This window comes from Falco punctatus (genome assembly GCF_963210335.1).
Source record: "Falco punctatus genome assembly, chromosome: 8".
NCBI classification, from domain to species: domain Eukaryota; kingdom Metazoa; phylum Chordata; class Aves; order Falconiformes; family Falconidae; genus Falco; species Falco punctatus.
In genome coordinates this window covers 17445355-17463096 of record NC_137588.1, presented here as the reverse complement: position 1 = coordinate 17463096, position 17742 = coordinate 17445355, and the positions used below count along the sequence as shown (strand labels likewise).

General features: G+C 35.9%; 1 protein-coding gene across 3 annotated transcripts in view; it reads right to left on the bottom strand.

The window, feature by feature from the left end:
* The window catches only part of SESTD1 (SEC14 and spectrin domain containing 1), a 55614-nt gene that overhangs the window by 28861 nt on the left and 9011 nt on the right, over positions 1-17742 (bottom strand). For all 3 annotated transcript variants that reach the window (XM_080400376.1, XM_080400374.1, XM_080400375.1), the window contains exons 4-7: positions 14244-14323; positions 8247-8355; positions 4092-4182; positions 1946-2059 (exon numbers count right to left, since the gene is read on the bottom strand). In XM_080400376.1, coding sequence (XP_080256502.1) covers positions 1946-2059; positions 4092-4182; positions 8247-8355; positions 14244-14298 — 369 coding nt within the window. In that variant the 5' untranslated portion in view covers positions 14299-14323. The remainder of the gene's footprint in view (positions 1-1945; positions 2060-4091; positions 4183-8246; positions 8356-14243; positions 14324-17742) is intronic.

Sequence of the window (17742 nt, the reverse complement as noted above, 5' to 3'; positions counted from 1 at the left end):
GAAAAACCCAAGAAGAATCTTCTAGAGGATTAATTTCCAAACTGGCAATACCATGACGTATACAGTAACAACCATTGTATAAAATTCTTTTATACCACAGCTTCAAAGGCTTCCTGAACTCGTGCAAGTACCGTATTTACAGGTGTGCAGATGGGAAGAGAACCTAAATCAGACAGTAGGGACTGTTAAAGAGTGGGAGTCACCTTTATTACTGCCAGTCTCTGGACTTTGGTGCTTACATTACACCCTAAAAACATCTGTGTGAAACAACATTGTAAGCTGAAGTCACTTTCTAAACACAAGCTCTTAAATCATCCTTTTGAGTACAGATGGTTGGTTTAATCTCTTTTAATTGTCATCTTGAACATGCTTCAAAGAAAACGCTAGTTTACAAAAGGTGGACACCATCATACTCATGTTTTCGATTAAAGAAGCTATGACTGAGCTCCTACATGCTGAACTTAAAGATGGACATATAACTTGACCACACCTCCTTGCCAGTCCTCTGAAGGGTATCGGGTGAAGGGACGGACAGACATCTGTGAAACCCAAGAGAATTTAATTGTAATGCAGGTCACAAGATTATCCTAGTTGGAATCACTTCCAATAGCAAAATTTCATGCACTTCACTACCTTTAATAGTGAATATCTTTCTGGCTGCAGACTCAAATATGTAAGTAGCTTTTCAGTGATTCTTTTGATTGCTCTGTTGACCTTGGGCTACTTTTCAAATCCGTCTTTAAAGAACTACTCAAAAGAGAAAATATGATCTTCATCGATAAGATAAACAACCTGAAGGCAAGTGTGAAGGATTTCCTTACTTATAAGGCTAAAGCAGATTACAAAAAATGAAGTACTGTAATAAAAGGAATCTTAAAGCAGATTTAAAAAAAAAAAAAAGATTTGGTCATCTGATTGAAAATAGCAGTCTTACCCCCTAACCCCAAACTCCTTCCGAGTACTTTCACATACAACAACTGTTTTCAAAAATGAAGCCACCTATTCCAGGTGAAGTCTGATACAAGACTTAACAATTCATATGAATTAACAGCATTGTATCTGGATGACAGAACCTTTAAGTTTATATTTTAGTAGTTACGTAACCTTTCAGCTGCCACCATTCAATTCCTATTTCCCCTGAACTAAGTATCTTATAGCATTCTTGAATACTCCTGTAATCTCACCATCAGAAAGAATTACACAGCATTGGACAAGGCTGCAAAACACTTCTCTATTCAATCTCTTTCACGAAAAAAGATGCTCTCTAAGAGCTCTGTTGTACAAAACAAGTAGACATTTTAGTATTTGGTGAGCACAGCAAGCCTGTTGTAGTTTAAAGAATATCAGCTTCTATCGATGATACAGATAACTTTCTAAAAATAGGGAAAGCTGAGGTTTCCATTAACCTCCCAAAAAGATACAAGAATGGAACATTAGTGTGTGTTCTCTTGTACACACACTGCCTTACAAGCTAAGAACAGTATCAGCTTGTATTTGGCAAACTGAAGGGACCTATAACCTTTGTTAATAATGTCAAAGAACTCAAAAAAATGAGAGAAGATGCATGCGACAGCAACAAGATGTTCTTCAGAATGGTTACTACTGATTTAGTGACATCATGCACCTCTACCGTCTATTACAGAAAAGTCATGAAAAAAAATTCCACACCAAACCCTGTACAACAGTTTATTTAAAACACCCACAATATGCATCAGCTTGATCCTCTTACTGAGCAAAGGATTAAATGCCACACATTTCTAATCTGAGACCTACTTCATTTGATATTCTTATGAAGAAAAAAAATGGTTAAAAGGTCACAATGGTTTGTAAAGGATATCCACAAAGCATCTGGAATATAACTATTTTTAAAGAGACATTTTCATCCAATTATTTTAGTATTCCAGAAATGATATTTTTGACCAAAGTACACAGAAGTTCTACATACCTCAAAGCCAAGTCTATCTTTCTCTTTCCAAAAACAGAAATGCGTAACCTTCTTATCCCAAAATTCATCTGGCTTTACTACACAAACAAGCGACACCTCAGCTGGAACAACATTCTGTAAAATAAATAAAAAAAGTAAGTAAAACACTCAAGATTAAACCTTCATTTACAACAAAACAGAATTCCACTAACACATCATCATCTATTCAAGAACTTAAAATTTCCAGACAGAAATTAAACTAAGTCTGCTGCATCTACCTCACGTTGGTTCCATGCTGCTTTGTAGCCAACTGCACTAGATTTCATAGCAAAATCGTGACAGAACTGAAAACATTAACCTCTTTACTCCCAGTCTCAGGTCTAACCATTAGTCCATGCCACATCAGTATAGAAAAACATGAATTATTGGCTAAACTTAATTATTAATGGCATTTTATTAAAAAAAAAAGTTGAAGGACAACAAAGCTTTCTACCAGTGTCATTTGCTATGTAGAATGCAACAGTAATCATAAAGTTGGGAAATAATTTTATACTTTGTTATTAAATCATGTATCAAGATTATAACCTATAATTCTTTAGTACATATTGCTTAGAATAGAATGAAAGAGTTTAACATTAACATTTCAGCAGATTAATTCATGAAAGTACTACCAGGAAAACATTCCTCAGCCTAACAGTAATTTAATCTACCAAGTTGATTTTGGTTACATCGAATGTTGCTCAAGAAACATACTCTTGATTACTCTCAAGTCATCATCTACAGCAACAGACAATTGTTAGATAATCACAGTACTGACATAAAGGTGCCACAATCCATGGGATTTGTCTTCAAACACTTCGTTTTATTTATAAAAAATATGACTCTGAAGAAGTTATCAATACATACAATTCAAATTATAGCACTGAAAAAAGGTAATTCATCCTTCCACCATTTTAATGGGTATGCAAAACCTATTTTAACACAGAAGTGTCTCTGATGACCAACCAGCACCTTTGACAACTACGCATGCCCAAGAAGAAAGAAATCTGAAGTGGTCTGCACAAGTGATTAGTTCACATAGGAAAATCTTCCTTATTGTTTCCTTCTCTAATTAAAGATACAGATGTTCAACTTATGTTTCCGCACGCTTCACCCTGCGGGAAGCGTGCTGACATGAAGCCAGTAGAATCCCAGCATGGGCAAACAGCCACCTTCCCCAATAGCTGAAGTTCCCACTAAATGTCACAACTGCACACAGCTGAAGTGAAAGCTCGGTCAAGATCATAATTAGAATGCAGTGGATCCAATTACTATAACTATTCATAGGAATGCCATCTTGGTCAAGTGAAAGACATCTTGAAACAAACTTAAAAACCCAGGAGCAACAATAAGCCAGCAGGACAATAAAATGAAATTACTCTTATTTGACACACTTTCTGAGGCTTCATCTAAGTCTGAGAGGAAAACTGCTGCAAAGAAAAGAGAAATTGTCTGTGCCATAAGAAAGGCAGAAGTCCAAGTTCTCTAATCTTGAGCGGTGTATCTTGCATTTTCTGTGCCCACTAAGACCAGAAAATAACCTATACTATTTAGCAGAAATATGACTTTATTGTAATCCCATGGTTCTGAAAAGCTAAAATAATAAATTGTTATGAATTTCTTTACTTGGGAATTGTTACTTTTTTTTTCTTCTCTTACTTTGTACAGCATCCAGAGTATAATCTGTGATTGGGACTATTACACACAAAAATCAACTATAGTAAATTCCAATGGAAACCAAGTAGTACAGCATATTGCATCAGAACCTGCTCAGCTGCACTATTAGTGTGAACTGTTACCCTTCAGACATTCCTACTCCTCACAGCTGATGATGCCAGGAGCATACCTCTATTTCCTTTAACTAAAATTGTTTTCGAAAAAGGTCTGCAAACATGCGTTCTCAGCATGTAGTGAATTTGTCCCTCACTTGCGTAAGGTGTATCACTGGCTTTTCGGATTGTTTCTTCCTACACAGAACTCTGTCACAGAACCTCATTCTGTGATTTTAAAATGCCATTAAGTTGTCTATTTCTCAATAAAGAAATTACTACCTCTACAATAACACAGCTATTAGGTTCACATCTATAAAACTAATCAGTTAACCATGAACAAATAAAAATTTATTTACCTGTAGCATTAACACAACCGTCTTTACCACATTCCATTGAGATTTTCTGCCATCCACTATCACAGTAAATCCTCTAGCTTTACACTTCTCACTAAAAGAAGAAAAACACTTAGGAAAAAAATAAAATTCATGAACAAGCATCTTATCACAATGACTTTGGATTTCTCTACTGAAAAATACAACTACATTAAGGTTTTTTACTTCTGAAAATACTGTCTTATAAGCCTTAAGTTTACTCATTTAGAAATAACTTCCCATTTTAATGCTCAAGCATACAACAGATATTCTAAATTACAATTTTTCAGTAGCACTGAAGTGTATTTCATAATACAAGTATTTGAACATCAGCAACTCTGAAGAGGTTTCATAACCATAAACTCCACAAAATCCTCAGAAAGAAGAGATCAATTAATAGTTTCATAAGGAAGACAAGGGGATGACAGTTTTCACAAGGTTATTGTAAACTGGCACAGATTTGAGCATACAGCTACATATCACTTGATGCATGTCCACGTCCAACCAGGAAACCATCTAAACATGCTTAGAGTTCTTTTCCTGAACAAATGGACTAGAAATTGCAGTGCACAAGAAGCATCTACAAGAACAGAGGCTCTGCATGTGGATCTACAAGAAAGAGTACTTTAGTCTGACATCATCTCTTTTTCTTCTAATAAGGTTGAGTATGTGTATACTACAGAAAAAACCTGTTGAAAACAGTTGGCTGCAAAGCCAAAATTTCAAAAAGCACTTCCACTCAAGTACCAGACGGGAGAAAAGAGCGAAAACTTTTCTCACTCTGCATTTCCACAAAGACCTCTCCAGCTCATTTCTAACTGAAACTGGCAAGAAGGCGCTCACAACAACAGCTGTGCGCTGTTCAATGGTGACAGCAACCTCTGGATATCACCAATAGCTGGGAAGTGTTACCTTCTCAAAACCAGCACAGCAGCATCCAGAAGATGACAAAGAATTGAGCCCATGATTTTAGCATTAGTTACCACACTAAGTATCATGTCTCAGGTTGAAATTTCTGTGTTCAGCAAAGTTTTAACTAAAAAACATGACATATATGTGGTAGAAAAGCATTAAGTTATTGTCAGCACCCAAATCTGCAATTACAACACAAAGCTATTTCTGTGATCTTCTTAGCTTACAAAAACCAAAGCAACTCACATGCAACAGTAAGTTTTACATTTCACACCAATTAATTTAACTGTTATTTATTGCATGTGTAAGCTGAGATTCATCAGTATGGGTGGGAGAAAAATTTATCTTGGAATTTTTAAAAAAAAGGGGGGGGGGGGGGGGAAGGCACCTTACCAATATAAATATCTATTTAGCAAAAAAATAATCAAAATCTGGCTGCCAATCCATACACACTTTTGGTTTTAAGGAACCTCTAAGATTGCACACATTATTCTTCTGGAAGCACTCTGAACATTTGGGCTTCACGCATGCAAAAAGGCATACTACCACTGCTTTCAAGAACAGGATGATTAGTGTTAACTATAGCATCTTGAGACATGGCTTCCTCAGGCTCATTGGTATCTAGCAGTATCAGCATCTGCTCTTCTCCTCTACTAAACCTATTAAAAAACCCAAAACACCCTAACAAACATCCAAATTCAAAAGTGAGCTACCACTTGTGAAAAGTTCAGCCAACACAAACATAAATGTTTCTATGAAAGTTAAAAAAAAATACACACTTGGTGATTTGAGCAACAATACAGAGAATACAATGAAGGAAGCAAACTTCAGTACGCACAGACAATAGCATAATATTTCCACTTCTATTTTTCTAGGATTCCAAAGCAGCCTCTTCATAATCCAATAATTTTAAATAGCATGAAAGAAAGGTGTAACAGTAGAAAGGACTAGGACTAAGTTGCCTGAAGTTTTAGGAAAGCTTTACACACTCCCACACACACAGCCCCCAAAGACGTTTACCCAAGACACTATGAACAGTTATGCCTCTCAAATTCTGGACACAGCTATCCATCAACACTAGAATACATACTTCAGAACAGTTACAGTTACAACATACGTCATGCACAACCAAATTAAAAGTTAAACATCTTAGGTTACCTTACACATAGAACCTGGGGGGAGGGGAAAAGTAACATTAATGTTTCTTGGACAACTATCTGGATTTGGGACAACATCCCTCCCCACACCCCTCCTTTTTTCAAACACTGTTCAGCAGCAAGTCTTTCCAGAACAAAAAGGGCAAGTGCTTAGGCCAAAACCTTTGCATTTCCCACTAAAAAAAAAAAAACCCTGCAAACAAAAATGACCATAATTTTTCCATACTGCCACCATAAAAAGAGCGGTCATTTTTTTCCATGACTGACGAAGAGAACATTAGACATGGGAACACTAAATTTTGCCTTCAAACAGATTTCCCAGTTTGTACAAACAGTACTTTGGTTGAATTTTCAGCCAGTTATTTTTACACTAATATACGTAAAAACATACATCAGGATAAGACTGCAGAATAAGTGCTAGAACAAGGACGCCTGCATTTGTTCCACAAATACAGCCAAGTCCTTAAGTCAATGTCCTGGTTTCAGCTGGGATGGAGTTAATTATCTTCTTAGGAGCTAGTACAGTGCTGTGTTCTGGCTCTGATGTGAGGCTTTTCAGTTTCTCAGGCCTTGCTAGCAAAAAGGCTGGAGGGGCACAAGGAATTGGGAGGGGACACAGCCAGGTCAGCTGGCCTGAACTAGCTAAAGAGGTATTCCATACCATGGGACATCATGCCTAGTATATACACCTGGGGGGTTGGCTGAGGCAGGCAGATCATTGCTTGGGGACTGGCTGGGCATCGGTGGGTGGTGAGCACTTGCACTGTGCACCACTTGTTCCTTTCTTCCTTTCCCTCTGGATATTATTCTTTCCCTTCCCCTTTTCATTATAACTGTTACTGTCATCATTATTATTGTTCTTTCATTTCTATTCTGTTTCAAATATTAAATTGTTCTTATCTTAACCCTTGAGTTTTACATTCCCTTCCAACTCTCCTCCCTGCCCCTCAGGGTGAGGAGGTGTGTGAGCAAGCAGCTGCATGGTACTTAATTACCAGCTGGGGTTAAACCACATGACAGTCAATGAGATGACTTGCATAGGTGACCATTTGGTATTTTCATCACTTTACAGAAGACAAAACGCTGTTTGAAAAACCCTAAAACTTCCATGACTAAAATGTTATGCAATATACTCATATACCTATTGATGTTTTACTTGTAAGCAACCTGAAATTATTCTTTCCTCCTCTCCCCAATCAGAATTTTTTTTTAACAGTCTTGACTACAAAAACAAAACCAGATCATTTAATTGTATTTTTAAAGCATTTTTAGACTGAGTAAGCAAAGCACACTAAACAGCCTTTAGTTGTGCCATTGTTCCCATTTCCAGAGAAGGAATGTAAAGATACAAAAGCAAGCATTTATCTGAGAGACTTCTCTCCTTTTTAAATCGATAGCATAAGAGAACAAAGCAAAGCTATGATAAAAGATTGATCTCTGGATCTTAATAAAACAAAATGCAGTTAACTAAGCTAGGACCAAGAACTGTCACTATAAACTTGCAGGGTTACACGTGCAGAACTCAACCAGCAATGGTTTTACAACAAGGTCTGGAAGACAAGACACTCAAGTTGTCATTCAGCACATTTAAACAGTATCTTAACTTTAAACATTTGAGTTGCTCACTAACTTCAGTAAGACTCCATATATTTTTAGACTCAGTGCACACTCAAGCCCAACAAGCTACAAAGATTAGGCACATAGCAAAGAAAGAGGAGGAAGCTTTTTTTACATTGGGCAATGCTACCTTTGCAAGCTTAGGAATTTCATTAGAATGGCTCGTTAATTTACATAGTAATTTAATTGTATTATCACTAAAAAGAAATTACCAAAGATATCCCAAGCAAAGAGGAAATAAAAACACCCAAAGCCAGATATACAGAATAAAAGGATATGCGCAAGCCTCGGCAGATATCCCTTAGCTTATTGGGACCTATGTTTCTAAGTCAGTCAGTATCACATTTTAAACAAACATTTATGTAAAATTTGTTTGGTATTGAAAGACAAATAACAAAAAAATAAAGAAATCCCTTCCACCACTGGAAAAGAAGGCAGCCCCAAACAGAATCACCTTGGGATACTCAGAAGGTAGTCTAGTGTGACACTCAGCTCATCCATACTCGTCTGTTCAAGGCATAATGGAATTGTCAGAATGAGGCCACTTCTTCTGTCCTTCCCTCCTATTTCAGGGGAAAAAGTCATTAGAAAAATGTGATGGTTTTAAGGTACAAGAAATACTTTGTAGGTACGTGGTCTCAAAATACATCATGAAAGTAACCTTCAAAGTTTCTGTGAAAATCACAACTGACATTTTACCTCTCAGTTGCGAGGATTCACTCGCCACACCAATATTTAAGGCATGCAGAGCACAGACCACATCTGTAGCTGTCAGACTTTTACCTAGTACTTTCAACATAAACACCACAAATCAAGATTTCCAGAAGCATTACTTTTGTGTATCTAGATTACATTGTTAAAAGATATCTCATAGACCTTCCACACTACCAGCCTGTCAGCAACCTGGTTAGCTTTCAAGGTGAGCATGTTCCCAGCAGCTCCAACTAGAATGCAACACCTAAAAACACTGACTGCACAAAGGAGGATCTTGTAGCACACAGGCTGCCTGTGGCACTTCCTTTAAGTTGGTAGTTCATTCATCAAACACTGAAGATTTCCAGACCTACTTAGAAACACATACCAGTCACCTCACAATTAAGATAAATATTTTCAACCAGTTGCTTTAATCTTCCCATGCATTTTCAAACCCTGCTGCTAAAAGTTATACAAACAGTATCAGCAACAAAAATATTGAAAGAGCTGGTCTCACATTTATATGTCCATTAGGAGATTCAGTACAAGCGGTACATGTAGCATATCAGTATCACTTAAGTAGATTGTTCTACAACTATCATTTGGGTTGTTTTTCACTACACAGACTCTCAAGAAATCTCTGGAAAGGTACAGTTAAAAAAAATGGATCTTTAAAGAAAGCAGAAGAAAGAACATTTCAAAAACATTGACTTTTCAATGACACAGGTATGAGCCAGTAACCAAAATGGATTTGGACTAGCTTCTTACTCATTGCTTAAATTGGAACTGAAGCCAAATATCCCATGAAAAATAAATACTGACACAGCTCCCTGAAAGGGTCCATCAGCAAGCGCTGCAGAGTGAAAGAAATCAGGAGTGCAGCTGACTCTTGTACAATCATCACATCTCTAAGTACAGGGGCTGGCGATCTTTTGAAGGCAGAAGGCCTTGACACAAGAACACTTGCCCCTAAAAGAGCTGTTAACTCAGAGCATTAACTACAAGGGGGCAAAGGTGGCTGCAACGCATCTTTCCACTTAATTTGGAGCAACTTATTAGTTCATGTATCCACCATTTTGAGCAAGCCACCTTACCTATTTTTTTTTTCTCTCTGCTCTTGAATCTTTATCTTCATTTCAAAACTGTATCAAATATTTTGGGTTTCTCAGGGAGGAGGACAGCAGGGGAAGACAGACAAGTGGGGACAGGAATTTGCACATGAAGAGAAGAACATTAATGAATCCAAACATAACTCTAGAATGATATAGTGCTTTAGTTTATAGCTTATTAAACTGCAACTTCAGTCATCTTAAAAGTTTGGGGGTGGGTTGTTTGGGTTTTTTTTAATTCTTGAGGGTGTTGGGTTTTTTTAAACTAATGACCATCTCTACTTTAAACCAGTTTCAAATTAAGTTTGCCACAATTGGGAGTAGCTGAAATCCTTTTCCATTTTATTCAGTGTTATTTTTTAGAATAAGTTTTAATATATTAGCTATTTTATTTAAGAATATTTTTAAAAATACCACAGAGCCATTTAAGTACATGTAGTAAACAGTTACTATACAATTTCCTCTGTATTTTAGAAAAACTGTACAAGCATAATGATAATCTCAGCTTTATTTGGGGTGAAAACAAAGCAAAGTAAATTTCTATAAACTGAGAAAGAATACCTTTATTCTCAAATTAAGTGTGTTATTCATCTGGTTAATACCATTAAATCATGCTTTTTCTTCATAAAGTTACTTAATATTTGCAGAGCTGAAGTTCCATCTAATCAGTAAAAACAACTTTTAACAGATTAGTAACAGCTGTGCAAAAATAAGACAAAGCACATACACACATGTAACACTCACAAATGCATAAAGGTACACTGACATAATTTGGTAAGAATTCCCCCATCCATTAGAGATGTAGGCAAAATAATGGCAAAACACTGTTTGTTTACACAACATATGTTGGCATCTTAATTGCAATACGTTTTTTTCTCTTTGTTTCCAAAGCTGCACAAACTCCCTAAAGGGTATTAAAGATCTACCAATACACATGCCTTTCCCACATTTTCATAAAAGGACTGCTTTAATTGGTCACCCATTGCAAGAGTAGTGTTCCCCTCCCTTCCTCTTTTTTGGGGGGAGAACTGTTACTGGGAAACAGCAATGCACCTTTTAGTAACTATATTTCTAAACAGAATTAAAGAGTGGTGCTATATTAGAAAGAATAAATGGATTGATCCTTTTTGCAGAAACTAAGAGGAAGTCACAGTTACCCTTCTCTGTTTCTGAATGGCAGAAAGCCTGATAATTGGAGTGAAGCAGCAGGAGAAAAAGTAAGGAAAACCCCTCAATGCTTTAAAAACTGGACGTTTGTTCTCATCTGTACACTTCAAGAAAACGTTTCTCTCCATTTGTGACAATGCTTAGTGGGCACACATTATATCCAACAAATGAAAGTGGTAAGTTTGTGGATGTAAAATAGTACCTCAGAAACCATGCAGACTCAATGGTAGCTTGTTAGCTATCATCTCTCAACAGGACTAAAACATTAAAATTAATAAAGAAGCCTTTCCTTAAGTGTTCAGGCATCATTTGGTCTTTCCTCATGCATAAGGAAATCCTCAGAGACAGGAGGGTAGCAGTTCTTAGGAATATAGAAAATAAATCTATTGGAATTAAAATTTGCAACAGCCAGGTTAAAAAATGGGTTACGTGTTGTAAAATAGGGGAACCATGAAAAATCACTGGAGCAGAGAAGCAAGAAAACACTGTCATAAGCATTAAACCATTGACTGCACAGAATTTGGTGATCAAACTGAGTGAGCCTGCAATAGGAAAAGTAAGAACCCAAGTCCAAAGCTCCAAAAGCCATGGCAGCAGCTCAGGACTCTACTAGACAAAATATTTGCAGGAATTCCATCTAACACGCCCTCTCCTCCCTTACCCATGAACTCATGAATAGAGCATTAAAGTTGTTAATTTTAAGGAATGTATACATGGCCAGGGAATGAAGGGTTTGCAGAAGGACACGTTTTCTTCTTGCACTTGTAGCTAGCATTACCATAGCTGATTCATAACTAGAAGGGACTTGTTCTGTTCCAAGCTACTTCTGGATTCATGAGACTGACAAACACCTGCTCCCACAAAAGCAGCTAACTATTAGTAGTTCATGATTTCTTTACACAGACTTGAAAGACTCTGGTGTTGAAGAGGGTTTAACCAATGAAAGTTTAGACTAGGCATTGGAAGCCTACACATGCAAGATACTAGACAAACAGAAATTCTCACTTTTATACCTGGATTTAAACAGCATTTTTAAACATGAACTGACTCAAAAAAAATACCCACAAACCAAACCCCAAAACTATAATCTCTTGACATTTCACAATAATTACTTAAATTTATTCAGTTTCATGACAAGTCATCTTGTGTAACAACTGATAAGTTTTTTCCCCCACCTTGTAAAGATTCAAGAAATCATTATTTCTAAAGATTTCTGGATACCAGAAAAGATTCAAACACCTGCATTCTGCCTTCACTGTGATTTTTGTGCAGCTTTCTTGCACCAAAGTATATACAGAGCAGGTAAATAGTCTGTCAACCTGCCACAGCACAAAAAAAGAACAAGGTAGGAGTTATCACTGATTCGTTTCCTCAGTGAAAAATGATGGCCAGTCATTCATGTAAAACATAACTGGTATATCCTTATCCATCTAAGAATCATATTCATTCAAACCTGTATTTTTAAAGAAAACGCTGAAAAACATTGAATGGGTCTTTAAAGGAATATTACCTAAAGTCACCAGTTGAGATGTAATGGCTATCATGTATGTGATCTAATATTTCTGAATATTAACACACTACACAATAAGAAAGTTGTTCTTTGATCTTGGTTGTATTATTTGTAACTCCTTTGAGTTACAAGTATGTATCACCCCCTTCAGAATACTGCAATTAGTGAACCAAATCCATTCACATTGTGATTTTAGGCATGGCAAACACCACCTCCTTGTCTTACAAAAAAGCGCCACACTCAGACTAAGTCTTTAGGCTTAGAACTAAACCTGAAAAATAGTATCAGGGAAAGTTAGCTTGATGTGTGTTATTTAACTCTGAAGTGGTGTAGTTTATAAACTGAAAACACATTTAGGTTAAAAGCATGACAAAAAAATAATTTTAATCCATTTTGCATCAAAGTGGTTATTCAGCTATTTTGCGTGTCAGCAGCTTGACATTTTTTCTCTGCTATTTGTAATGATCTGTCAACATAGAAGCTACACAGCCATGGATTCCAAATCTGAGGAGACACTACTCCATTAGAAACCACTCTTTTTTGCTTCCAGAAAAAGAAGGCAGGGCCAACATCATCTGTACCAATTTAACTCAAAAATGGCAAAAGACTTCAGCATACAAACACTGGAGATGTTTTGCTAAAATAGTATTTTTCTGAATTTTTATTAATCATTATATGTTTTTATTCATGAAATTATATGGTATAAAAAATTGCTTTAAAGAGACATGATGAACCAATTTCTCTGTCAGGTTTCTTTACTTACAGCGAAGAACGCTTAAAAGAACTACTGCATGAATCTTTACTATTCATTAAATTAAAACATTCATTAATACTACAAAATTCCAAAAAGGTCAAACCTACTTAGAAATATGTAGGTTCAAAAAGGTTCCTAGCATTTAAACTGCCATTCAATAAATTACTTTCCACTAAGAACATCTATATTTCAAAATGGATCAGGCAGCTTTAGTAGCAAATTGAAAATGCACTCTAGTTGATGAGAGCTTCCCCTTGCAGTATAATGCTGAACAACCAACACACCGTGCACCTGCTATTAGTATGGGTGAAGTTACCCACTGTCCCAGGCTTTAATATGAGTTGAGGGGTGGGTGTGTGCATTTGTTTTTAAACAGGAATTGTTTGATGTGTAATTGCTGGGCACAGCGTGCAAATTCAAAGCAAAATGAATTCTATTAACAAAGGAACAGGTTTCACTTCTCAAGTGATTGGAGCAGGATAAACTAGACTAGCTAAAATAAACTAAACCAGAAGAATTTTTATTTATGGCAACACCTGTCAATTTATGAAGTTGAGAAGTGTTCTGCAAGTTATCTACCTACCCTAGAGTTGAAAATTAAACACACAGAATTAACACCACTATATGACAACAGTGAAATCAGCAGGAGAACTTCATTCATCATTTTAAGTATTTCCTTTTGTTTTTCTTCTGCACAGGGAGAAGAGAAAGCTATTTTCCACCCAAGGTTCAAGAGGTTTTAATAAATACAACAATAATTCCAGCCTTGCCTGAATTAACTACTTGGCAATAATCAAAACGTTGCAATGCATGGCTAATTCAGCTCCCATCCATTTCTATGTTGGAAAAAAAAAAGACAGAGGTGAAAAGGAAGGAAAAAATTTCTGAAGAAAATTCTGAAAACATTCTACTTCTAAAACCACATTAGAAAACCAGAAAGGATTATTCTTGTATGTCTGCTAAATTACTACTCTTCTATTTATGGACTGAAACTTCATGACATCAACTTTGTGGGTTGAGTTAGAGGCTACAGTGGAACATGTGCTAAATGCCAACAGCAATAACTTGGCTACTAGATTAAAAGTTTCAGAGATCCTTTTGAAATATGACCCAGCACTAATCAACAATATATTTCTGTTAAATACATCCAGCAAATACAAGTAACCAACTTAAAAATCCAAATTATGCAGAGAACCAATAGGGAAATAGAAACACTACCTGAAAGAAAAGCCAATTTTTTCTTCAGAATGGGTAATATTACTGAAGCTTCCATTCTACTGCAGATAATTTTCACAGCTCTGAAACACAAGACGTTTAAATTGTCAAGCATGGGAAATCAATTACATGTCACTAGAATGAGCACTGACCAAAACACTTTTGTACTCTTCTGAAGGAAGCACAGAATACTAACTGAAATCCAAAGTATTGTAAAAGCCAAAGAAAAAAAACATCATCATATGCATTTCTCCATGTAAACCTTTAATTAAAGAGTTCTTCCTCCTCATAAAAAAAAAATAAAAAAATCAAAGCAGCATCTCAACCAAGGACATTGATATAAAAGTCTTATTTCCTAACCCCATTAAACTACTATTAATTTACAAGTAGATCATTTGTTTGTTCAGTCATTCAGAGATAAAATGACTTTATATAAAATTACATTTTTGCATAGTGTATTTCATATTACCAGAAATATAAAAATTAAATACATTATGCTGCATGGATGTCAGGACACTGCCATTACCCTGCCAATAGAAGGTCTTCAATTAAAGAAAAACATCCAAGAGCTAGAGTAAGTATGTCTAACCTATAGCTGGAAATGCTTCTGCTCCTGTTGGCTCCAAATCCCTTCTCACCTTCATCCCATTGTTACTGCATTATGAACTGCAATTCACTATGATTAAGTCTTTGTGTTTCACTGACAAATCAACAGAATTCTTGAACTGCAACCTTCTCTTCCTGCCTACACAAAAGTAGCAACTGGCATATGCTTGTATGTCTGAGTTCATACTTGCACAAATCAATCCATATAGTAAAAAACCCGTAAATCTTCACAGAGATACAAAATTCAAGGTATGTGCCAGTATCCAGTCAAAACAAATTTTAAAAATAAAATTCTTTAATTCCAGGCAAAGGACTTCAGACTACAACCTGGAATCACCCATCTGGATACTTCAGCATTCCTGCACACAGAGGTTGTTTTTTTTTCCTGGGGGGGAGGGGGAATTAATTGAATCAAAACTATAAATGATCCAGGAGAAAGAAAGAAAAGAAAATAAAAACCAAAACCAAAAAAACTCCAGAGAGCCTGAGGTAAAACAGAATAGTTATTCCTCCTCTTGTTAAAACAATGAGCTTTATTACAAACAAGCAGCAGAATAATTATTTTTATTATGAAACAGAAATGACATTTTAACAACTTTTTACTGTTCCTCCCTGTTCCAATGCATAATGTCTCACAATGTCCATTCCCATTCCTTATCCCTAGATCTCCATATTTAAGTGCCATTTTTGTCAATTACATGAAATATCATTTCCCATATTATAGAAGGAAACAAACACGTTTCAGTTCTTTCCGGAAACTGAGTCCCAAGACAGCTTGCACTTTCAACAGTTACTCATATAAGCATCCTTTTAAAGCCTCCTGCATGCTTCAGACAAAAATTTGTAGGTTTGTTGACTCGGTCATTTTTGTCTCTCAAACACAACAATCAAACCACCCTGTGTAAACTAGTTAAGTTCAGCAGTATTGTTTTTTTCTTTTCTTACCTGGTAATGATTTTTCCCTCTCCTCCCCAAGCTGTATTTCAAAATTATTACAAATGGCTCTTTATCATCACCAATGAAGAAAGTCCAAACCTACACACAAACTTTATTATCTTCATACATTCACATGCAAACTAAAGTTTGCATCAACTTAATGACTCCAGGAAGCGTGCTTCTTGCTGTTGTGAAAAGACCAATTTATTTAATATGAAAGCACTGCCTGGCTTTCTGCCACAGTAGTGGCACTGTCCTTGGATCAGAATAGTTCTTTTGTTCAGTATTTCCTGGAACCAAAGGAAGGATTCTGTTCATTCAGAGTGGAGGGAGGTGAGTCACAACAATTAGAACCAATTGCTGATAATTTCAAACACCTAGCTTTTGTTCTAGAAACTCATGCAATTCTCTTTTGTGAGAGCTTTGATGTGGTCCATCTAGAAGAAAAGTCTCACCAGGGCAGGTTGTCAGAACATACCAGAAAAAAAAAAAACCAAACCTCCAGGTTTAAAAATAAGGTTTAACATCCTTCTATATCTTTAACACCCCAGAGAATCTCAGGATGAATTAAACTAAATGCCTTTTTTAATACCAGAAAGTTAAACATTTCCAAGAGAGCTGGTGTCTGCTTTCCAGTGGGAGCTATCAAAGGTGTTTTAAAAAGGTACACTGCTAAAAAGCAGATATAAGTATATTTAGACCTACAAATAAATGTAAAGCCTTTTTAACCTGTTCAGAGGAAGGCAAAATGACAGGCTCTTAAACTGACCATCAAGCTCTCAATTTAGAATGAGGTAATATGTGTTGCTCAATGCTGTACCACTGTTTAGCTGAAACAAACACATCAAGTGCCTATTCACCAATAAAAAAAGGCATTTGGACTCATTAAATAGAAAAAAGCTACAGAAGAAACAACATCACTGAGAGAACAGATTTCACTTGAGGAAACTGGAATACTTCAATAAACTGCATTTTATCATTTCTAAAGCAAGAGACATAACTTATCTGCTCAAATTTTATACGGATATGAACCAAGTTAAACGTGTTTGCTGAATTTCAGAAAATCTTCTGAGTGCTGCATGCCCACCTGCAATCTACTTTGCCAATTAAAATACCATATGCCAACTTGTAAACCTTCGGTCTACAGGAAATGTTAAAATAAAAAAAACCTATACTGAAGAACGCCACTAACTTCTTTTGAACGACCTGGGCTTTCAGGTTTTTAAATCAATGCAGCAGTGTTAGTCTGCAACAACGTATTCATTCTTTTGCAGGTTTCCACAGAAAATTGGTAAAATTCAGTTCACATAATATTTGTATTTAAAACCTAAATATTTGAAAGGTGTTCCAGTTAAATAGAAAACTCTCCCAATCCTCCTACCAAGCAGAAACCAATACTAGTTGAGAAAATTCTCTTAAATACAAACTTAAATGAAATTGATATACATTAGGGGGAAGACAGAAGGCTAAGGAGACAGCAAAAAAATAGTAAAAAAAAATAGATTTACAGAACAAATAAAAATGCAAACAATATTTCAGGCTGCACTTAATGTGAAATCAAATCATGACATGGTAGGCTGTATCTTCTATCATTTCTAGGTTCTGGAAAGACTATAACTTACACTGTTTTAGTCAATACAGTTTAAAATTCAAGAAGTTGTTTCAAAAAACAAAAACAAACAAAAAGCCACCAAATTCACATACAATAAGAATTATGTAATTCAGTGTAAAAGTGCTTAATTTCTCATGAATAAGAGTATCACTTGCATTTTCTGCTACACATCTTCAGTCCCATCTAATAATAAATTTAAATAAGAACCAATGTCCAGACGCTGTTTAATACCATTTTAAAAGTCTGTTAAAGAGAAAGGGCAGAGGGTGAAGTTGACAGACTCACATTGACTAGATGACTGAAGATGTTACAGAGAAGCTGCCCTACAAATAACAGGTGTTTTCTTTT